General features: G+C 39.1%; 1 protein-coding gene across 3 annotated transcripts in view; it reads right to left on the reverse strand.

The window, feature by feature from the left end:
- Nucleotides 1-24443, reverse strand: part of rfx2 (regulatory factor X, 2 (influences HLA class II expression)) — a 42606-nt gene that overhangs the window by 3740 nt on the left and 14423 nt on the right. Inside the window, exons 2-16 of one of the 3 annotated variants that reach the window (XM_065246775.2) lie at nucleotides 19726-19834; nucleotides 17425-17514; nucleotides 16925-17004; nucleotides 16427-16685; nucleotides 15338-15412; nucleotides 14167-14348; nucleotides 11212-11331; nucleotides 10792-10913; nucleotides 10551-10669; nucleotides 6895-7007; nucleotides 2908-3065; nucleotides 2698-2795; nucleotides 2144-2293; nucleotides 1847-2055; nucleotides 833-986 (exon numbers count right to left, since the gene is read on the reverse strand). In XM_065246775.2, the coding sequence (XP_065102847.1) occupies nucleotides 833-986; nucleotides 1847-2055; nucleotides 2144-2293; nucleotides 2698-2795; nucleotides 2908-3065; nucleotides 6895-7007; nucleotides 10551-10669; nucleotides 10792-10913; nucleotides 11212-11331; nucleotides 14167-14348; nucleotides 15338-15412; nucleotides 16427-16685; nucleotides 16925-17004; nucleotides 17425-17514; nucleotides 19726-19830 (2034 nt within the window). In that variant the 5' untranslated portion in view covers nucleotides 19831-19834. The remainder of the gene's footprint in view (nucleotides 1-832; nucleotides 987-1846; nucleotides 2056-2143; nucleotides 2294-2697; nucleotides 2796-2907; nucleotides 3066-6894; nucleotides 7008-10550; nucleotides 10670-10791; nucleotides 10914-11211; nucleotides 11332-14166; nucleotides 14349-15337; nucleotides 15413-16426; nucleotides 16686-16924; nucleotides 17005-17424; nucleotides 17515-19725; nucleotides 19835-24443) is intronic. The other 2 variants (XM_065246777.2, XM_065246776.1) reach the window with 2 other exon arrangements.

Consider the following 24443-nt stretch of genomic DNA (forward strand, 5'->3'; position numbering starts at 1 on the left):
CTGCCCGTCTGTTTCCGCTGGAGTTGTCTTTACCATATATGGGGCTCGACGTCGTCGCAATGTCCTTAGTGCCTTCATCAAAAATGCTGCATTCCTTCTTCTATGCGCAGCACAGCATTCAGTTTGGCAATTACAAGTTGCACGGCTAATACATTAATAACTTGTGACTACATGCAGTCCTGTCTCCATTTTCCACGCGTACCTTGTTTTGTTTACTGTTGTTACTAGGTTACCAATACCGCTGTCATTCCCTCAAACAACTTGATGGAAACGCGCCTAATTCGCATTTGTTATCTCTTTTAATAACATATCTGACATTATATATAAAAAATGATTCAACCAAATAGTGTGTTCGTGACATCTGAACGTCTTGTATTAACTTAAAACCGAAAGTAAATGTGTTTTCATCACGGACGGTCTGTATTCGTTAAAAATTAGCAAATAAAATATTTCAAATCACTATTTCATCTTCCTTACCTTAATTATAAGGGTAAATAGCCGTGTAATAAGCAGGATAATGTATATCCACAAAAAAACCCTTTCAGACAAGACCCTTCGCTTCACGTCGGGTCCTGATCACACTTTCGGGGTTTATTTCTGCGATTACAACCTGCTGCCTATACATTATCCCTCACTTAATACATGTATACACATACTGTTGGACATTTGTCAGTGGACGATTCTACTAAACTAGTGTGTGTGTGAAAATGTGTTTTAATAGTTGATTTTCTAAAAAAGTCAAATATTTTAAACTTGTTCACAGGCAGTTAACAGTTATATTAATGTGTGAATGTCTGGAATATAAACCGATCGAACAGCCAGATCTTCTTACCTCCCCCATGACAGCGATGGGCGTCTCTCCGGTTGCCTGGGCGACACGGTGCTCTACCAAATAGAACATGTATTCATCATAGAGCAGACGGATGAGATGGAAGGAGCCGAAGCTGGCGGCCGAGCGCAGAGTCAGATCTCTGATCACCATGGAGCTGTAACCGAGGCAACAGGAGAGTTTTATTACAAACTATAATACATGACCCGCAAATTCAAATCACAGGTGAAGAACTGCCCTCAATTAACACCTCTTATTGTTATACTGTGTATTTATTAAAGATGTAATGATATTAATGCACAGAGCGTCCTTTACTGAATATTAAAAAATCTGGTTTGGTGAGACTGTGATTTGCAGACGTGGGGTTTTGTGAAAGTCTTAGGCCACGGCCAGCTTTGTTGTTTAAGCAAACTTTTAATTACCATCCATATATATTTTCCACTACTCTGTTTATTAAGATACAAACAGAAAATATAGGAAATATGTACACAACACTTAACATGTTTAATACTTCTGACAGCAAAGCCCCTGGTGTGTTTCAGTGACATGATGGTTCTCTATTAGGATTGTTTCAGGAAGTTTCCGCTATGAAGCTGTGCCAAAGGTTGACCAAAAAGAGCATCTGAATTTGCATTAAATTATGCAAATCTATGAGTTTGACACCCTATATGCATTTGTTGCACATTTCATCATGCACAATTGATCAAATAAAAAAAAATGTAGTTATAAGAATCATACCACCTCCCTGACTAATTCTAGGCACAAGACTCGGTTAACAAGAAAATGTACAAGATATCAGCAACATGTCTTAGCCATAGAGATTCCCTATGCTGATCTTCGGTCAGAAGCTAGTAAACACAATTACTATGTATAATACAAATACAATAAGATAAATACAATTACTTATTAGCCCCAGCCCAATTTAAACCCTGATTGCAAGTGTCGACTTCGACTATTTCATCTTTAGTAATGAAACCCTGAGTATTTCGAGGGCTGGTGGGTTAAGTCATACCGTACCTGTAGAAAGACCACTTGAGAAGGAACTGGCGGGCGGCGCGGGGGAAGGTGGGACTAGCCTCATAAGGTTTCAGCACCTGGTTGACTACGTTATCCAGCCAGGCGGCCCACTGATCCAGAGAGCTCTGCTGCTGCAGGGTCACCTTAAAATCCTGCTCCAAACGCTGGACGACACTCTCATCGCACTGACACACCCAGGATGCCTGCTCCTGTGACGCAAAACACACACAGGGTGAGATAAGGACAGTACGGCATATGCATTTAAACTCATTTTAGACAGAAACCAAAGAGACGGACCTGAACGTTTGCAAAATCCACTCTGTTGAGGTCGCTGAGCATCTGGTTGATCTGGGAGGTATTCTGCAGTACTGCTCGGGCCGCCTGCGCCAGGTGATTCAGAGAGGTGTACCTGCGCAGGGTCTGCGCAAATGCGCTCACCACTGCAGCCTGCGCATACAACGGGGAAAACGGATTGAGCATTAACTCTTACATTATTGGAAAACGAAAACAGTCTGGTCTGTACAGTATCAATGTTACAGGACATTAGGCTTATAACTAAGGTGGCGGAATTATAAATACTAGAGAACAACTCGCATAAAAATGACCATTAATTAACCCAATAATTTCAGGTGCATTTTAAGTACTTTTTTCATAGTTGCGTTTTAGCATCTTTTTTAACCTTTAAAAGTTTATAATAGACTTTTACAATAGATTTAATTATTTTTTTAAATTTTTAAATTTTTTTAAAGGATCTAAAGTTTAAGACATTATGTTTTGTGTTATTTACCTTAATTATTTTGTAATATATAAAAATAAAATGTAGACAGATTACAAACGCGCATACGCAGTACCTTAGTGCGAACAATCTCCTGTGGGAAGTCACTCATGGCTGAGGTTAACCAACTCTCCAGACTCTTTGCAAAGTTTCTGATAGCTTGTGTGAGGGTGCCTGTGAGATCAAATCTGCCATTAGTCATGTTCATACGTTCTGCTCACAGTATAACTGCAACACTGATCCTAAAACAGCTCACTGTTAGTGTCTTAGTAGTATAAATACTAACTGGGAACAGGCCGTAGAACATCAGGGATGAGGATCTCCACCAGTGCCTGGTATAGGATGTGATCACAGCTTCTCATCCACTCTTTGATTGGTTCATATTTACACAGAGTGATCAGCTTCTCTCTGGGGAAACCTCGGATATCCTCCACATCCTCTTCGCTGCACAAACAGATGCCCAAAAACATTTATTCAGACAGATATTTATGGAGGTGAACTTAGAAACAACTGTATGAATCTGTTACATTTAAAAATCAATGTGTTAGAAAGGGGTGCTCATAAGACTGACATGACACTTTCATAATCATGACATGACACATGCTATGACGTGAAGTTAGATTTTATGCACGTTTATGACAACTGTCATTAAGTGTCATTTGTTCAGTTATGTCATTTTTAATGATGATATTGTTTTAATTCTCTTTGTTATGACAACTTGACATAAACCAATACATCATAACTTGTCATAAATCTGTCATAAACATGACATAGCAGAATAATTATTATCAAACTTAAGAAACTATGTAGCTTTATAGGTTAACATAACATTAAACTGTCATTTAAATATCAAGTGTTAATACTATGTCAAATAATTTGAAATACCTTAACAAAATGTATTACACGCAGTGGTGGACGAATTACACAAATCGTGTACTTGAGTAAAAGTAAAGATACCCAGGGTAAAATATTACTCAAGTAAAAGTAGAAGTGCTTGCTTAAAATTTTTACTTGAGTAAAAGTACAAAAGTATCTGCCTCAAAATGTACTTAAGTACAAAAGTACTGTGATTTATTATGGCCGTATCATTTTTGTCACAAAACTCAAATTATGTGAAAATAACTCTCTTGGCTAACCAATCAATTAATAGAAGGACATTAATAAATCAGACACTGATGTCTATTAAAATTATCATAAGCCTAAAACCTTAAAAACAAAAAAATTCCTTTAGCATCAAATGAAATAACAGGATTTGAGAGCAGTAAGTCTCATTTCAAGATTTATTTGTTAAATAATTTAACAGTTTAAGTGTAATAAAAACTTGACTTAAGCACAGGTTCACAATAGTTTTCAAAACATTAAATACATAACGTTATCTAGAAATCAGTCTCCCTTTCTTTGACAAATAAAACAAGCCTTACAGAATATAATTTCAGAAACGTTTCATGTGCTTTAGCATGTCATATGTATATTGTAATACATAATTAAATGTATTTATATATTTTGGAAGCAAAACTTTTGAAAATAATCTCAGTTAATAGGGAGCACTCCAATCCACCTGCCTGTTTAAGCATCATACACTGCATGGCTAGTCAAATGTCATTTATATTTTACAACAGTGTTGATAGTGATTAATTGTCATTTCAAAACAACAGAGCACTGAGCTTCAAATACAATGAACTTAAGTGAAACAGCTAACTATACGGCTAAAAATGGCTTCAGCCTGCATAGCTTAAAGTTCATTCATGATAACGTCGTATATATTTTAGCAACACAATTAACAGTTTTCTGCAAGCTACTGTTAAGATTGCTCACTTAAAAATATAACCAGAATAAAAATGGCTTACCTCTACGCGTTTCCTTAGATTTGAAAGAGTATCCTTTTAAAACGAAATAGCACAGTTTCAAGGCAGGCAGAGAAGACACAAAGGACTCGTTCTTTTATTCAAGGACTTAAAAAAACGCGCATAAATAAGGCCATTGTTGTTGTTATCTCCTCCGTTGTTTTTGAATGCAGTTTCATTCTCCAAACGATGCATTGGCTGGCGGCTGCACTCGCGTTGACTCGCGTAGCTTACGTGAAACAGCGCGGCAACCAAAACAAGTTCAAAACAAAGCGCATGCTGTACCCTGATTGGTGGTTTTTTACGCATCACGTGTGCATCTTAGTTTTTTTGTGCAGCTTTAGTTTGCCCAGTTACGTTTTTTATCCACTGATAAATAAAAAGGAACGACCGATTCTTTAAAATGTAGTGGAGTAAAAAGTAAGATATTTGACTTTAAAATGTAGTAAAGTAAAAGTAAAAGTCTCCCAAAATAAAAGTACTTGAGTAAAGTACAGATACGCGAAAAAACGACTTAAGTACAGTAACGAATTACATTTACTTCGTTACTGTCCACCACTGAACACGGCTCTCTGGAATGCTTGATTCTGATTGGTCAGTTGAGACATTTGCAGGTTCGTTCTTTTCAAATAATAACCGCTCCAAAATAATAACGCATAGCCGGACTACTTGCACGAGTAAAATCGCTCCGCGCCAATAAAGATCAATAAAGATTACTGTCTGTTTGGCGCCATCTTGTGACAAACACTCGACAACCACGACAAGACACAGACAGCTTACTGAGACTGAACTTGACAAAATAGAGCATGACAGCTACGAAGCCAACACACAAAAAAATACAGAATGGGCATTAAAACTTCTTAAAGTCTGGCTAAAAGAGAAAAAAATGGAGACAGACAAGTATGAAGCAGAGGATCTTAATAAGGTATTACGATCATTTTATGCATCTGTGCAAAGTTTCGCGGAAGGATAAAAATGTTAATTTAAAACAAATATGCCAATAAAATGTTTCAAATTCATATTCATGTCCAGTTTTTTTTCTTATGTGGCAAGTAGCCGTGTAATAAGCAGGATAATGTAGAGGCAGCCGGTAGTTATTGGGAAATAAGCCCCTTCAGTGTGATACAAGACCCTCCGCTTCGCGTCGGGTCCTGATCACACTGTCGGGGCTTATTTCCCAATAACTACCGGCTGCCTCTACATTATCCCTTACGCAACAGACATGTCAAAATATTATACTTAACTTTATGTATCTGCACAATACATAAAACTGACAACTAACAAAACTTGTTTCTCCTCACACAGAGAGTTCTAAAATTCTCTGACATAAAAGAAAAAACGAACAAAACATTTAATTAATTTAATTTAATGTAATTAACTTTGCAGTGATATGGACCCAACGCTGCATGGCTTAACTCATTATTGTACTGTTTTCATTTAATTTTATGTGAATCTGTCTCCAAATGGATTAAAATATAATTTTATCAATTTTAATTACTATTATTATTGTTGAATGATTGATTTGATTTGTTAAACACATAAAGGAAACTAAAAAAAAAAACATTATGAACTTAAGAATATTTATGATGTTGTTATAAAACTATTTGAAAGAGTATTAACACTTAATTACATTTTATTGACAGATTTTATTTGTATCACTGAAGTTGAGGTCAAGAAAAATATTTATGACGCTGTTATAAAACTATTTAACCGAGTATTAACACTTAATGACACTTTAATGACAAATTTTATTTGTATCACTGGTAAAAAGTGGTCAGTTTTGTTGTCTTGGTAATGTCCAGTTGTCATGACAAGTTATGACTTATTGGTTTATTTAAATTTGTCATAACAAAGATATCATGACAAGTTATGACGTATTGGTTTATTTAAAGTTGTCATAACAAAGATATCTCAAACAATGTCATCTTTGCATTAAAAATGCAAACAAATGACACTTAATGTCATAAATGTGCAAAAAATCTCCTTGATGATTATGAATGTGTCATGTCAGACTTATGGACTACCCTTCAAGTAAAGTGTTACTGAAATATTTTATCATTGGTTACAGGTAAGAACTTGAAGTTATAATGTGATGCAAAATGTATGGGATCATTTGTAAAATAATGTTATTCGCATAATTAAAATATGTTTAAAAAGTAACATGAATTTCTAAATAGCAAGCATGATTTGAGACATTTGTATTTCAATGAAAGCAAGCATATATTTGTATAAATGAGTTAACATGAATAATATTCACAAATCAGAAAATTTGTTTACTGACCTAGAAGTAGGGACAATTCTCAATTTTTACAGATTTTTAAATGCACTTTCTTCTAAACATTTCAAAAGCATAAAACCTCCTATTCCCAGGTTAAATTTCTAAATAAAATCCCATACATTTTGGACACCACAATTTTTAGTATAGGTACCTGTTAGGAATGGTAGTGGCTCCGTCACTAGATGGCGCTGTTGAATACCAAAACGTCTGCCATAGCTTCTCTATGAGATGGAACTGCAAGTTCATCACTACATCTAGAGTTGCCTAAGAGAGAGAGAGAGAGAAAGGGAAACCAAAATTATAAACCAAAGTTTGAACAGGATTAAACACATTAAACAGTTACACCTATTAAAAAATAACAAAAAAATAACACCAACAGTAAGAAAGATGAAGTTCTTAATGCTTAATTTTGATGTTTTTTTAGCTGTGGGATCGTTTAAATAAGTTAAGATAGCATTTGTCAGATAAATTCCCTCCTTCAGTACGAGTAACTTTTCTTTATCATGCTGGCATTGATAGTGAGTATGACATCATCACTGTACAAATATCTTATCAAGTCTTATCATGAAACAGCTAATGCTTATTGAAAGGCTTCCATCTCCTATAAATTAGGACAGTTTAACAAAACTGTGTACTAAAACTCAAACATCTTAAATTTTGTTTTAGATTAAAAAAGGACGTTTAGGGTGACATGAGGAAGGTGTTGAACTTTATTTAAGAGCAGAAGTGAAAATGTATGTGTCTGTCTAAGAATGATTCACACTTAGATTTCAGATTCTCCATGAGGACACACACTATTGTATCCAGTTACACAGAGCCCTCCACCTCCTCCTTCTCTGGTCACATGCTATGTTTTGGCTTCCACAGCCAGGTCACCATGACAACCTTGTTTACTGTTGCCCCGGCAACAGTTCAAACAGAGCACTCCAAAACAAAAAAGAGAAAATTCTCTTTCCTGGACAAACAAGCTTTCTTACCTTCATCGAAAAAGGGGAAAAACACGATTGCCCTGCTTCTAGGGGACAAGTCAATCATTTTAAAGTGTACTGTACTAGTCTTATAAATATACAGCAAACTTTCTGTGAAAGATCACAAATGGAAGTTGTGCCTTTAAACTACACTTAACTTAAAGCTCTTACTTTTAATGTCACTATGTTAGCCTTAACTTCAGGATATTTATAAACATTGACCAATCTGTCTGTCATGAATCAATGATTTTTATGATATTGTTCTGCACTTTGGGTCCCATCAGATTCTAGGCTATGAGCTTAACTAAACTTTTTTATTAAAAAAGGGGAGGAGTCATTCTATGTGCCCCACCTTAACTTCCTGTTTCAGTGGAAATTACATAAACACATCAAACAAAGTTGTGCATATCAAGGCACTTCTTTAAAGGGAACTTCTAAATTAATAATATACTGTAAGTCACTTCTCGAAAGTCAGATCTGTGACACTGCTAAAAAAACAAACCAACTTTGCCTCAGCTTGGGTACCATATTGTCACTGTCGGGCAGAAACCTCAATTCCAATCATATTAGTTACTCTTTATCATTGTCTGTCTTTGGAAAATATTTAACCATTAGAAAGAGAGTGTGACTAATAAAACCTAACTTTTTCGTGAATGCAAAAGTGATGCACACATTTTGAAGCATCGATGCTTGTTTGTAATGTAATGGTGACTGTTTGAAAATGTACACCATTTTCTTTACTAAACAAACACTACGTATATAAGGACTAATGTTTAGTATCTAAAAGTAGCAAACACACAAGGTCCTGAAAGCAATTACATATTATATGTGATCTGGACCACAAAACCAGTCATAAGGGTTAATATTTCAAAATTGAGATTTATACGCCATCTGAAAGTTGAAGAAATATACTTTCCGCTGATGTATAGTTTTTTTTGTTTAAAGGAACACGCCCAGATTTTGGGAATTTAGCTTATTCAACGTATCCCCCAGAGTTAGATAAGTCCATACATACCTTTCTCATCTCCAAGCGTGCTGTAACTCTGTCTGACGCAGCCCCTGCTAGCTTAGCTTAGCACAAAGACTGGAAGTGAATGGCTTTAGCTAGCATACTGCTCCCAATAAGTGACAAAATAACACAAACATTTTCCTATTTATGTGTTGTGATTTGTATAGTCACACCATGTACAAATAACAAGGTGATATGAGACACAGCCATCTTTTAACAGTATACATCATGGGAACTATATTCTCTGAAGACGAAGCACCGCTACTTGGGTGACTCTGACCGAACTCTCTGCTCCTCACCAGGGGCTTCTCGGGTGCTGTGAGCAAATCACTCCGCCCAAGTCACAGTGCTTCGTCTTCTGAAAATATAGTTCCCAGTATGTAAACTTTTAAAAGATGGCTGTGTCTCCTATGACCTTGTTATTTGTACATGGTGTGACTTTACGAATCAAAACAGATAAATAGGAAAATGTTTGTGTTATTTTGTCACTTATTGGGAGCAGTATGCTAGCTAAAGCCATTCACTTCCACTCTTTGTGCTAAGCTAAGCTAGCGGGGGCTGCGTCAGACAGAGTTACAGCACGCATGGAGATGAGAAAGATATGTATGGACTTATCTAACTCTGGGGGATACGGTGAATAAGCTAAACTCCCAAAATCTGGGCGTGTTCCTTTAAGATAGGACCATATTTGGCCAAGATACAGCTATTTAAAAATCTGGAAAAAAATCAAAATATTAAGAAAATCGCCTTAAAGTTGACAAAATATAAAAAATATCTTTATGGAACAGGATCTTTATCTTATATTCTAATGATTTTTGGCATAAAAGTAACAATTTATTATTTTAACTTGCACAATATATCTTTGGCTATTGCTAAAAAATATACCCGTGTGACTTGGGTCAAATATGATTATCCAAAATAATCTTCCGAAACTTACTAGAACCACAATACCCTAGCAACCGTTTATCAACACCATAGCAACCACCTCATAAAATGATACATTTCCAGTTCTTTCTGGTGCCACTAGTGATGGGGAAATTGAAAACTAATTGTGGTTTCTGGTAGTTAAACTTAGTTCTGTCCATCCCAAAGATATGAAAGGAGATGATGATGATCCTTTCATCCAGCACAGTAAAGATCCAGACGGATGAAAGGTTAATTGGCAAGACCGAAAAGCCTAATGAAAAGCCTAATCTGAGAAAAAAGCCCAGAACTAAAGGTGTGCAGTGGAGAGAGAGAGAGAGAGAGAGAGAGAAGAGAGAGTGAGAGAGACTCTGGCAAAAATGACATAAAGACTGTGAGCTCTGAAATGAAGATGGGCCAAATCCATCTGTCAGAATATTGAGAGCAGTGCTGTAATGAGACCAGCTGCATTTTTTAAGTAAAACTCAGGTACATCCAACCAGAAACAGAAAATAATAAAGAGCGAGAAAAAATCTGGCCACACATGATTTGGCAATACAAGTGTTTATTTCTCAAGTTATATAAAGCACACTCAAATTCAAGTTAAACTTTCTTCTGCGTTTAAATTTATTTCCTGCTGTCTTTAGCTCATCCTACCTGCCTGTCAGAACAAGACTTGCACTCTGTTGTTTATCACAAATTAAACTAATTAGTTATTTGATTAGTTCATAAGAACCTTGTTGCTTCCTATCAGGTCCTTGTAATTTTTGTAACATCAGCCTGGCCAGACCAAGCTGTTGCATAACCCTTATATCAGGTTTTAGTGGTTTCTGTACCAGCACTACTTAGGTGGAAAGGAAACAGGAATGCCCTACAAGAGCATCATTTTTAATAAAAAGCTTCATAACAGTCAAAGGTGTGCAGTACCTCACAGTGGATTCTGTAGTTGCTCTGTAGTTTCTTCACATCGTTTAAGCTGATTGGCTCGGGCAGAGGACATGAGCCGAGATCAGGAGAGGGGAATGGTGGCAAGGCATGGGACACATCTGCCAAAACACACATATATATGGTGGGATGATGAAATAAAAAATTTAACGTTTGGGTTGAGTGTAGATACATTTTAATTCATTTTAATATGGGATTGGTGGTTCATGCCACATAGCTTTACCAATGTACTGCTGGTGATGCTGGCTCTGGGCGGCCACGCTCTGCTCAGGGGTGCTGGAGAAATGCTGGGAGCTGCTGTTCAAACTGTCTCCCATCCCTTCCATTTTATGCAAGGGCTTAAACCTGGACACAGGAAACAATAAGAAACTTAGAGGACTAGAATTTACTACAGAGATCACTGTAAATGTGAGTGAAGATGATGATGAGTACGTTGGTATTTATGTCTGAACACAGAAGAAAAACAAGTTTGAGTGAATCTACAGTGTGAATCTTCATCTATTAATCTGTGTGGGAATTAATTAGGCACAGATTCAATTAATCAAAACTGATTGGATGCAAATAACTAAGTAACACAAAAACACACCAACAGACTCTGATGTAACTGTAATGTAAGAATGCATACAAGAGTGATTATGTTTACCTCTGTTTTTGATGGACAGGTTGTTGTCTCATTGCCATATACTGTGTGTCCTCCTGCAGGCGGTTGAGAGGAGAGTCAGGCTTCAGACGAATGCCATAATAATGGTATTTTGAGTTCCCCCTGAGACACACACACACACACACACACACAGGGAGAGAATAAGCCATCACATTTTTATCCCAGCAACCCCAATCTCTGGATCAACACACCACAGTTTGAGACTGAATGTGATTTATTTCAGACCATCACCTCATGATCATTCTTTAAGTATTACACCAGTGTTTGTGGCAGACAGATGAATATTTTTATCTGTGCTGCTGTAAGATCTGAGCACGATTCCGCCTGCAATGTGGCTGTAGTCTGTGTTGATTTGGGTGTTTGTGGTTGTATTTTGATAGTGTTATGGCGCTTTTCCATTCTATAGTACCCCACGGGTCAGGTTGTGTCAACTCAATTTACTTCGGCTCGGTTAGCTTTTCCATTGAGTTTAGTACCACTTTAGAGTGGGAGGGATTATGGGCGTGTTGTTATATTTGTGCTGCCTACTGCTTTTACACTTTCATCAAGGACTTTGCTGCTGTACCATGGGTGCATTGATATTACGCAGTACGACAGCAAAGTCCTTAATTATTATGCTGGAATGAGAGCATAGTCCTAGCCATATCTGCATGGAAAATCGCAACTTTTAATTTTCCGTCGGTCTTAGTACACGATGTAACTACAGAAGAGTCAAGTTTTAAATAGGAAAAAATATCATAAACCTTTGGTTATTTTTTAGCGCAATGCTAATGGTCTAATCAGATTCAATGGATTATGCTAAGCTATGCTAAAAGTGGTACCGCCAGACTCCAAGATCAGCTGAATTGATTCCAAAACGGTAAAACTAAAATGTTTAACTCTAGGGGAGCTGGAAAATAAGCCTATTTTCAAAAAGTGTCCGTTTATGTCGCAAAAAATATTGGGAAACAGATATCGGTCCACTATCATCTCAAATCTGTCGAATTTCTTCAAAGGCATTTCTGCTTGCAACGTAAGAACAAAGAAAGGCCAAGTTGAGTGATTTAACTCAAACTGTAACAAAAGTCGCCGTCTATTTACCTCCATCACTGCTGGTCTTCTCAAATCCTACATAACATGCTGCTGCTTCTTCTTCGTTTGTGGGTTTACTTAGTTATGGTCGCTTTCGAAGCACTGCTTCATGAGGCTTCGAAACTTTTACAAATCTTTTGTTTCGAATCATTGGTTACGTGATTTTAGTAAACAAGGCTTCATTACGTCATAACTGTTTCGAAACTGTTTTGAATCATTACAAGTTACGTGATTTTAGTAAACAAGGCTTCATTACGTCATAACTGTTTCGAAAATCTGATGATTCACCACTAGGGGGAGTTGTAAAAAAGTGTAAAATGTTTGGACAGAACTCCTTTTACACTATTTTGACCAGCAGGTGTCGCCAGCGTGTGTGGTGTTTTAAACGCTTCGAAGCTGAATCAATTCTGAAGCAATTGACTCAATTGATTCGAAGCTTTAAAAAGCTTTGTTTCTCCCATCACTAGGTTTACTGGCCGAGCTGCTTCTTCTTTTGGCTGTTGCACTACATACTGCCAACTAGCGGTCTGCATGTGTAATTGCACATTAAAGCAGACGACGATGCAGAAGTATATGAAAATATATTATAATCAGCCCTTTACATAGCATTTTTTGTCATTTTCACAGATCTGACAGTGTGATCATTTTGACAACGCTGTACTATGACAATTTTTCCTTTTTTTTAAACGAAGAGGATAAACTTTTCTGTTGTAAGTACAATTGTTTTGTAAACGTAACATTGTTTGTGGCATTAGTTAAAGAGAGTTTATGGTTTTAGTGTGTCCATAGTCTTATAGTGTTTGCAGCTTTTACATGTATTAATTTAGCAGATGCTTTCATCCTAAGCGACTTACAAATGAGAAGACATTTAACATTTTGTCAATGAACTAACAAAATCATGTGTATTTTTCAAATCATGTTTACAGTTTACTGTACAAGTTTAAAGGACAAGTTCGGTATTTTACACTTAAAGCCCTGTTTTCAGATTGTTTATTATGAAATAGAACGGTTTTGACTGAAATTTGGACATATGATGCTGGGCCGAGAATTTTTGGGTGTTTATTGTATCACCTTCCACCTCTACAATGGGTGCATAGGTGCACTGAAACAATTCTTCCTAAAATGCATTAAACTTTTGTTTACAAAGACGTGAAACTCACCGAGTGGTCAGGGGTGTTCACTGATATGCTCACACAAAAATCGCTGCAAAACAGGTTTCCAACAAGTTTTATCGTAGTTTTTGTCCAACTCCATTGATCTGTGAGGTACGGTATTATTCACCGCCGGGAACTTTGTTTCTATTCTTGCAATTGGCAAAGGCAGATTATCGCCACCAACTGGGCTGGAGTGTTTATTATTCAAGCTCTCAACGGAAGAATATACGGGTGTGAGGCGTTTGGAAAAATAGGTCCACAAGTTAACAACGAATGGTAAAACACCTGTTGGAAAGCATCTTTTGCAGCAATTTTTGTGTGAGCATATCAGTGAACACCCCTGACCACTCGGTGAGTTTCACGTCTTTGTAAACGAAAGTTTAATGCATTTTAGGAAGGATTGTTCCAGTGCAGAAACTGAAAAATTCTCGGGCCAGCATCATATGTCCAAATTTGAGTCAAAACCATTCTATTTCATCATAAACAATCTGAAAACAGGGCTTTTAGTGTTAAATACAGAACTTGTCCTTTAAGCTAAAAACGTTTAACACTTTTAAAGTGTAATTTTTTTTAATAACAACTAAAGTCAGGTGAATGTGTATAAGTGGTGTTTTTAGGGTTATGGACAGTGTTTATGGTTGTAGTGTAGCTTATAGTGACAGTAGTCAGGTGACACCCTAACCCTAAACTGTGTTTGTTACTCTTTTCTGACCTGGTCCCAAGCCGCCGTGTGCGAAGGCCCATGAAAACGGATCGGATGAGTTTGCCGAATGAGGCTGCGTTGACCGGATCCAGTTTTTGCTCCTGACAGTGTCTCAGGTAGTGGTTGTACAAAGAGCTCCGCGGCAGACTCACACCCTCAGCAGTCTCATAATTATCCAGTAACCACTGCAACTGTGCACACAGACACAATAAATAACTGGTAAGCAATATCAAATTATTTTACCTTCATCAATTTTCTGAACAACTAGACTATATATGTAACAGTATTGAGCACAGAAAAACAAAACCAAACCCCAGAACCATCTAGGTATGTGCACACTTTTTTTTGCCCAGATTAAGTGTGAAAAATTTGCAGATTAAAGTTTAAAAGGTATATGAAATATCACAAAGGCCAAAATATATCAAACATGCAAGAGGCGAGGTGAATGAATGCAGAAATATTTGTTTTCTGTGGGCCTACTGAGGTACACTAAAACATGAGAAAGGGGGTTTTATACATAATAAATGTCTCTATTTGAAATGCGGACTTTAAAGCACAAGTAATAGGTAATATGTGAAGATGAAATTAGGCCCTCCACTGACACAAGCGTAACCACCGGCTTTGTTAAGCCAACACAGCCCCCTCTTAGGAGGAGGATAATTGAATATTGGTAAATATTCATAACCGTGGGCTGAGGTGTCTGTCCTTATGTTGAGCTCCACAAATGTGCCGGACTCAAGAGCCCTAAGCCACTTCAGGCTGTTAAACATCTAACACATTTCGATCGGGATCTGATTACATCTTGCGAAATGAAACCTTTCATGTATGAGAGATCTGCTTTACTGTTAAGTTAACAGTTTATAGACTGTGTCTGGATTTGGAGGAGGGATGGAATATACAGAAATATTCAAATTTAACATTCATTAGCCTCACAAAAGCTGAAAAACATACAAACCACCTTCAGCCCCTGGAATGCCAATTTAACATCTCTATAAGTGGTGTATAGGTGAATGCAGGGGGATGGGGGCGGTTTAAACCCAAATAAAAACCAAGCAATGGGCAGTTCTGCGTAAGCATGCTCACAGCAGCGGTGAAAAGCAAAGCAAAAGAAGCAGGCAAGACAAACTGGCCTTTTCTTTCAGGGTTTCAAATCAAGTTTTATTTCCCTGGTTCGACTTACATGGCTGTTGAGCAGGCTGCTTTTGTGAGTGGCGATCCCTTCTGACTTTTGGAGGTTTTCAATCGCCATTTCAAGCTGAGGAAAAGTAAGGGCATGCGAGACATGAAACGGGGGAAGAGAAGAAAGAATGGAGGGGGGTGGGATGTGTGGGGGGACGACAGAGAAAAACACACACAAAAAGAAAAGGAAATCAGTCTGTTAGCTGCAGCCGAATTTTGAGCATTTCCATTACAGTCTGTCAGTATTTGCAGCCACATTCATTACGGGTGAACAAAAAGCATGCAAATGCGAGAAACTCGGAGGGTTACGGCACTTTTCCTGTCTCGGCCTCATGTATGCTAATGAGCTGAGCACACGGGTGCGAGGTCACGGTACCCTCGAACATGAGACAGACTCTTTAGACGCTTCTTAAAATGAATGATTGCAGCCTTTGTGAAGCAACCATCGCTTTATGCTTAATTTGTAAAACAGCGTCATTTATACACATAAACATGTTTTTTACAGGTATTAGCTGGGGCCGAGGAGTTTAGTGTCTGCTATTGGATCCGGACTCGTTTCTCGTGTAAATGACATAAAGCTAGTGGGCAAACTGAATTTTGATTACTCAAAAAAATAGCCGTCTATCCAAACCTGGAATAAAGTGAGGCCTAATAAAGATTAAAGGGAAAAAAGAAGGCAGTGAGATTTGGCAGACTGGCAAAGAGGGAGACTGGGTAGACGATAAAAACACTGGCATCCTTCCAAGTGTTTAAAAGACTCCCGAGGGCTTTTGGGTAAATGGTAATGAGCCCCAGGGGTTGCTTTGTTTCGGAGGCCACTCAAGTGGCCATGAAAACTGCTAAAACAAGGCAGAGCTGAATTATTTAGAGGCAGTTGCCTCCTCAAGCCCACCGCACAACAAAATAAAGAGATATCTGTACTCGGATGATAATGTGTTAGAGTATTAAACATCTCTCTGAGTAACTATTTAAAAATAAACAGAATTGCAAAATACTGGCGTCTAAACTGAGGCAGGGTAGCTCACATATTTCTCAGCTTTCCGAATACTTTAAGTTACCGGCACTACAACACAATTTTAGTGGATCGTACCATTGCAGACGATGATCGGGCCGAGTGAGATGAGTGGTGCCGGCCGCCCTCCATTCCGCCGTGGATCAGATAGGCACTGCCGCTGGAAATGATTTGACTGCCATCCATAGAGATGCCCACCATGCTGTGGGCAGGCACTCCACTGGCAGACGAGACGACGGTGGTGACCTGGGTACCACCCGCTTGGGAGTCGAAATAGGTGTTTCCGCTACCCTGTCCGTACAGCTGGGACTCTGGGTTGTACGAGTATGCAGCACGACTGAAAAAGAAGAAAGTGTTAGGTATTCACAGCGATTTAAGGACCGTTCACTTGTTGAATACAAAAGGAGATATTTTGATAAATGAAGTTAAGCACACATTTGCCTAAAATAATGTGGAAGTCAATGTGTGCCGTCGTCAACTGTACCATCGTTTATCAAAGTATCTACTTTTGTATTCAACAGAATAAAAATCTCATACAGGTTTAGGACAAAATGAGGGTGACAGATAGATGCTTACATTGTGCCATTAGGGTAGCCCGCCTCTCCACCTTCTACATACTGCACCTGGGACTGGTACACATGTTGGACCTGTTGGACCTTACAAGACACACACAACACAGATAAACAGATCAGATTGGTACAAAAGCACTGCATTAGATCTGAGATGCATCGATGTGGATTCTGTAAGCGAAATGAGGTTCAGGATGCAGGCAGCAGAGGGCAGTGAGCACTAAGATTCACCTCAATTAGAAACTCACGGAAAAGCAATTATTAGTCTATTAGCTGCGATGGTTCAGGCATGGCGTGATTGAAGGTGATGCGTGAAGGTGATGCGTGTCTGTGTTTCAGGGCTTTTTGACGGCATGTTGTTGAGTTGGTGATGCAGGAACAATAGACAGAGAAAGAGAGATAAGCAGAAGGGAAAAAGATAAGCCGAAAGTGTTGTGGGTTGCTGGCGTGTGATGTGATTGGCTGTCCTGTGCTTGTGTCAATGTGTGTATGTGTGTGTGTGTGTACCTGCTGAGGGACCTGTTGAACTCTAGGCACGGGTAGCTGTTGCGCCTGAGTCACCTTCTGGGCAGAACCAGCGGTCTGAACTAACACACGCTGCAGGTGAGGGACACACACACGCACACATACGTGAGAATTAGAGACTCTAATTCTTTAAAGGTCTCTTGATAGGTAAAGTGTAACATTTTTGTGAGAGTAAATATTTTTATACATTATGCATAAAGTTTAAAACTACTGTAACGCCTTTAAAACATTTAGCTGGTTCTGGCTCAGCCAATAGGGGGAGTTTAGAGCGGGACTATCTGTTTGGCTGAACAATAGGAGATTAGGGGGCGTGGTAAAAGTAGACGCTATAGACGTAAATCAGGCTGATAATCTTAAAAGATTAAAAAAGTCTAGCTGGCTCAGCTTGATTTTTAAACTGATGTGTGTGCTTAAAGCACGGAAAATAGTCAGTTTTTATTGTGTACGCAAATGTATGCATATGGGGCGGTTCATATTTCACGTCTAACTCCGCATGGAAAATGCGACCGTCGGTTGGTTCTTGTCACATGACCTGTGGCATTATAGAAAGTTGAAATGTTTTTACCTCGAAGCAGACGTGCCTGGAAAAAACAAGTGCGTCGCACCGCGTGCGCGTCGCAACCGCGTCGCTTCCATTACCATGGGTTCACACCAGCCGCGTTTAAGGCGTCAAATTCGCATCTACCGCACCTAGTTTGCCACTTACTGTGGGTTCACACCAGATGCAAGTTCGAAGATTTGAGTGAGTGGATTACATACAAAGTCAATGCAAAGACGCTATCAGACGCCATCGCGTGGGGCGATGCGAATGATGCGATATAGGCAGCGCATTTGCCACGAAAACACGTGCTATTCGCCTCAAACGCGTCTTTGCCCAAGTTGAAAATATTCAACTCAAGCAAAAAATTTGCATGACATGATGTTAAATCCTGCGAGTAATCTAGAGTGAGTAACGCGATGCCCCGCATTTGGTGTGTACCTGGCATTAAATATTTTGAGTTTACTCGCTTCATTCGTGTATGAAAGCCGTGCATAAAATTCTAGTCATCGAGACATTCACGCGGAAATTCGCGTCATGGGAGGGGCTTCTGCGACTCCGCTCGCATCCTGTACTCACGTCACTACTACAGCAAGCTCTTGATTGGTTAACACAGCGTGTTTTTCCGCCAAAATTAATACGGAATCGCGTCTACTGCGCCGTGCTAAACGCCTCATTCGCGTCGGGAGACCTCCAGACACGCGTCAACGCTTCTTCACATTGACTTAACATTGAAATCACTCGCGTTTGATGCCTCTACCCGCAGCTGGTGTGAACGCAGCATTATGAGCGCGCATACTTGAAATAATTTTTGAAATAACAAACTTGAGCGCACAAAAGACGTGAAATGTGAATCGTCCCTATTGCATACGTATATTTCATTGGACTCGGATGTGTACACAGACATTCGAAAAAAATCGCAATGCATCTCCTGGGCTACATACCATTTATGCAAGGTTTCAAGAATCTGGTGGTGCGCATATAGTATGCGCTCACTCATTTGATGACAAAAACTGCGTTATGTGCATTGTACGCAGACCCTCACGAACGCGTAACAAAAGGACTTTGGCCTCAAGTCCCTCTAAAAATGGGCAAACCAGACCAGTCTGACAGGACTGGCAGACCACCCAAGACCAGAAAATCAGCTTAGGATGGTTTAAAATGTTTTTCACTAGGGGCCAGTGGTGGTGCAGAAATTACACACTTAACCTTAAAGTGAAAAAAAATCTGACTGGTTCCTCTTTCAAGTTCCTATAGAAAACACAATTTAATCACTTTGGGATGCTGGCACCAAAGCTGTTATTCTGTATGTGTGAGACAATAAAAATGGAGTCTATATGCAAAGTATGAATTACAGAAAAAACTTTTTGTGGTTTAAAGTCATCTACTGGTTTTTAATATGATGTTCTACTTAAAATACAAATCGAAATTATATAAAGTAGGGTTTCTTTTGATCTGTGGTAGATCCAAACCCTACATCTCCCTCACCAGTTCAACTGAAAGTCACGGTTAATCATTTCAATCGGCTCTGACAGCTGATGGGTGTGGGTGAGGAGAGAAATTTCATCACTTCAGATGGATATACTGAAGTCATCATTACAGAGATTCAGACTGATGAGAGAAAAGCTATAATAAAGCTCTGCAGAGATCTTTAAGGTGGCAGGGCTTTTATAATAATTATTATCAGACCTGTATTTTGTACGAGGTGCTATGGTGTGCGGTCAGGACGCGTTGAGAATGTTTACCTGTTGTGAAGGGGGAACAGGCTGAACCACAGGTGCCTGGGCTGAAGTGGGTGTCCTCATCGCCACAGTGGTCGCCGTCTCTGAGCCACCCTCTGAGCGCTGCATGTTTCTGCAAGAGTCGTAGACAGAAGAATTAAAATGAGTGCAAAGCATGACAGTATTATCCATTCTATTGGCACTTTCCATTGCATAGTACCCTACGGTTTGGTTTGGATTGGGTTTTTCCACTAGGTGCAAATACTTTTTTAGTACCACAAGTGACTCGAGCTTATACCAAAACATGACGCGAAAACACTGTAGATCACTGATTGGTCTGAGAGATTCGTCACTACCAGCGTTATCGCTATAATGTTAAAGATTAGCTTTACCTTCATGCTAGCTTGCACTGTCTCGAGAAAACCTGACAGGTAGTGATAAATGCGATGTGTAAACATCTATTTGTGGTGGCCAGTTTTAATTTTGTGGCGGACGAATGAATGTATGGGGATGTATTTCCACAACGCTCCCACTTGTATGGTGTACTAGCCAAATGACAAATGTAGTACTTTAAATCTAGTATGCTAATTCTAACATATAATCCCACCAAGAGGTTCTAATGATATCCCGGCTGATCCGACCCCTTGTAATAATGCAATGTGGGAGGCTGATAAAAATACATAATTGAATCAAAGAGATCCAACAGGTTGTTGGAGGGATAAGAGCAGCCCACTGAAACACAATTTTGCACATGTGCCAACAATCGTGTTAAACAATGCTGCTTTTCACAGAAGCCTCAAAGAAAGGACCAAAAGCTTTCACACAAGACCAGGAAGAGCTTGAAGCAGCCAAGTCAGACCGAGTCACCCACAGCCCAAGAAGGCCACTCACCTCTGAACTCCATTATGTGGAAATAAACAAAAGAAACATTAACAATCCCATCACAGCCACAGTTTGGCACCTATTGGCAATTTAGCTAAAGCGAAGTGTTTGGCGCTGTCGTCAGGAGCCAAGTGTATGTCTCCAAACTCATAACTTTTACCTTGCCAGTGTACACGAGAATGGGAAAGAAGAGAATAGATGACACAGATGGAGACCAGTCAGAAAAACTAAATGGATTAAAGAGGATATATCATAGGATTTTGGAAAGAGTTAGGAGTTGAAAAAACAACCTGCACCCCCCCACCTGATAAAAAAATAATGGCAATGAGGCTGGTCCCCCCCGCCAGGATACTGATGATCTCCAGCAGTTGTTTGGAATGAGTCCCGTCTCTAGGGGCTCCAATAATACAGCTGATATGAGGAAATTCCTCAATGCTTTGTAAACGTTTGTCGGTTGCTATGGAGAGGGATCCATGGAAACCATCCCTAACTCCACCACCCCAACCCCTCCGCCCCTAGCGCTTTTCTTTTTTAGGCTCACACACAGGAACTCTGGAGTGTTGGAGAGACAGACAGACTCGGAAACATGGAAAAAGAGCTACAGGAGGCCTGCCGATCTCTTTACGTTTAAATAAGCTCTTAACCAGCCTGACAGCGACACGGATCTTTCGTTACGCATTTAAAAACAACCGGCAGAGCGTGCAACAGGTCCCAGATCAGCGTTTAGAACATCGATCCTGAGGGCTGTCAAGAGCGAAGACTGATCTGAGAGCTCATGCGCTCGGAGAGACTCTCTGACTGACAGTTTGTTGTTGAAGTTTACAATAGAGTATACCACAAGCAATAAGCTTAACATGCACGATTTCATCTGAAACACGGATGCTAATTACAAGCAATCAACGTTTTCCTCTGGGAGTGAAAGAATAAAGAAAAACAACTCCTTGCGTTTCTGAGATTAGGAATAGGAAATAATGAATTCTCAAGTGTAAAGATCAATTAAAAGGTAAATTAATCGGAGCTGAACGTGGACAAGTATATCTGTCTTCTGTTTAAAAATAAAAGAACTGTGACGAATGATAATACATACGATGAATCAGATCAGTTAAGCTTAAACTTAATGGATTATAAACAAACACTTAATTTGTAATAAGATAAAGCAGAAATAAAATAAAACACAATAAAAGGGTAAAAAAAAATCATTTTATAAACAAACATTTGGATTATTGGGGTATTTTATGATTTTATTTTCAAGGACACTACGTAAATTGGACAAAGTGAAGAGAGAATAACAAGACTGTCAAAGGGCCACTCGCCAGCAATCAAATTTTAGTCACCGAAAACGCAGTTGAAAATCATCCCTCACAATTTTACATTTACATGAATGCATTCTGACAGGCGCTTTTATCAAAAGTAACAAACAGGGCATTACCTGGTATGCGTTCAATTATTAGTATGTGTGTTGCCTGGGATTGAACCTGACTTTTGGCACTGTTAATGTAATTATATTATTTAGTAAGATTTGATTGCTTGAGAAAGCAATTGCACACCAACAGTATAAAGCATACACAAATCTCTCACGGCCTGTAAGCTTTGTTTATACTTGACGCGTCCGCATGAGCACGTTGTAGCACGCAGCAAAAATGATGTCAACGCGGAGTGGGCAGTCGTGTGCGTTGGGTACGGCAATATTTGTAACTGCGCACGCGGCTTCGCATCAGAAAATAACCGACCTTGAGGCGAATCTGGCCGAACATGCAAGCCTGTGACGTAGCTCTTTGATCAATCCATGCACAACAACGCATATACTATTTATTACTCTTAAAGTAAAGTATGAAAACCTTACCATTTAAAACATGAATTCTTTACATATGATTAAGAATTATTGGCTTATATTTGTAGTAAATGTACCACTGGATGAGGAATAAAATAAAAATAAAAAATCGAGATTTTATGTTTGTTTAGTAAAAACGAAATTATAATTTTTAATAAAGACATATTTAAGAGATTGGCGTTTTATTCATGTTCTCATATTTATATATCAAGCTCTGATGTTACAAGTACCAAGGTTGTTTCAACGAACGCTGACTTCTATCCTCTTCTTTGTGTCTGTTTTTGACTCGATTGCTCGAGTCGCCCCCTGTCGTTTCAAAGAATAGTGCAACAGTAAGCGTGTCAACGATAAACGCCTCGTCCGTTTGTTGAGACATGCGCGATTAGCAGAGGCTATAGGAGCACCGCAATAGTTCTTGCATGTCTGATGACTGTTTTCCATCACAATTCCAATGACGACCCAATGAGATTTCACGTATCTGAATCTAGAGTTGTTACATAGGTGTCGTAACCATAGACCGTAAAAAATATGGACGTAGCGTCCGTGACGTCACCCATTGGTTTGCGAAGATACTTTTTGGAGCTGAAAGTAGGCGTTGCCTGCCGTCGCCATCTTGGTCGCGTGTCACCGCGAATCACTCACGGAAAACCGAAATTGGTAAAGAGGCGTGACATGTGTGAAGCTGAAGTGAAACCACTCCCGCCTATCGCGAGTCTAGTGACAGCAGTGGCTGTTCAACCATCACTCAAGCGGCCACGCCCTTAATTATGCAGAAGTTTAAGGCTTAATATAATTTAAACGAATGAGTAACAAAAAAATTCACCCCCTCACAGTTGTCATGAAGGGCAAAATTAGCTATATAGACCAAAACACTTTTTGTACCAGGCTGTAAACACATTATTTTCTACTGTAAAGTTGGGCATTTTTAACATGGGAGTATATGGAAATTGACTCCCTTTTGGAGCCAGACTCAAGGGGCCAGTCGATGAATTGCAGTTTAAGTCACTTCTGTATTAGTTTCATTAGAGAGATCGGAAGGTTGCCCCTCGGTCTAACTAATGTGTGGCTAAAATGGTTTTACACATTAAATTTTATTTAATATAACTGCAATTGAGTTTGGCTGAATAAAGTCATTAAAGTGCACCCATTTCATTGCTAAAAACAACGTTATTTTGTGTATATGGTAAAATACCATGCGTTTGCGTGGTTTATGGTTAAAACACATTATTTTCCATATACCATACATTTTTGTAGCTCCAGATTCCCCAAACGCATTGATTTTGTACAAAACTCATAGACCTGAAAAGTCGATGTATCATCAGTTATATATCAGCAGTTATAACTTTTTTCAGCTTTGCATCAATCAACAGGGCTTATTCAGTTGAATTCCAACAGACTTTGTCCAATTCTCACCTGAACCAGACTCAAAAAGTCGTAGTCATAACATCAATAAGTTTCATCAAAACTCTGTGTAAATAGTACCACGGCACTAAGATCTTTTTAAAGAAAGGAATTCGCCTGTGGGGTGTTGGGTTGGATATAAATACGTTCTGGTTGTCCCCAGACATAGTTATCTTTGGAGGCGAATCCTGCCTACCGCTATTATTCCCACTGTTATTACTCCTCACTGTAAGCCTTCAGGTGTTCAGAGATAAATCAACTTCAGCCTGTCAGTCAGCGCTCCGTGGTAAAACTTCAAGAAGAAAGAAAAAGTGATACAGGGGCAGTTTTCTATAAACGGCGTCACATTTTCACCTTCATACGAGTTTCTAGAGAAGGTTAAAAGCCGCACAAATTCCCCACCGACGGCGACAAGCCCCACAAAGGCGGACAAACAGCGGGAGCCCCGGCACTTTGGTGTGAAAAACGAAAGAGGCCCGTCCTGAATAGGGCTGTGCTTTATTACAGTAGACCACAGGCTCCCTGCCGCACGACACAACCGCTCGGCTCAGCGTAACACAAATGAGCTATTAAAGTCCGTCACAACTTCCTTCTGTTCACATTAACCTGAGTTTGAAGGAAAGTAGAC

The sequence above is a fragment of the Paramisgurnus dabryanus genome, chromosome 11 (genome assembly GCF_030506205.2).
Source record: "Paramisgurnus dabryanus chromosome 11, PD_genome_1.1, whole genome shotgun sequence".
In the NCBI taxonomy this organism is placed as follows: Eukaryota; Metazoa; Chordata; class Actinopteri; order Cypriniformes; family Cobitidae; genus Paramisgurnus; species Paramisgurnus dabryanus.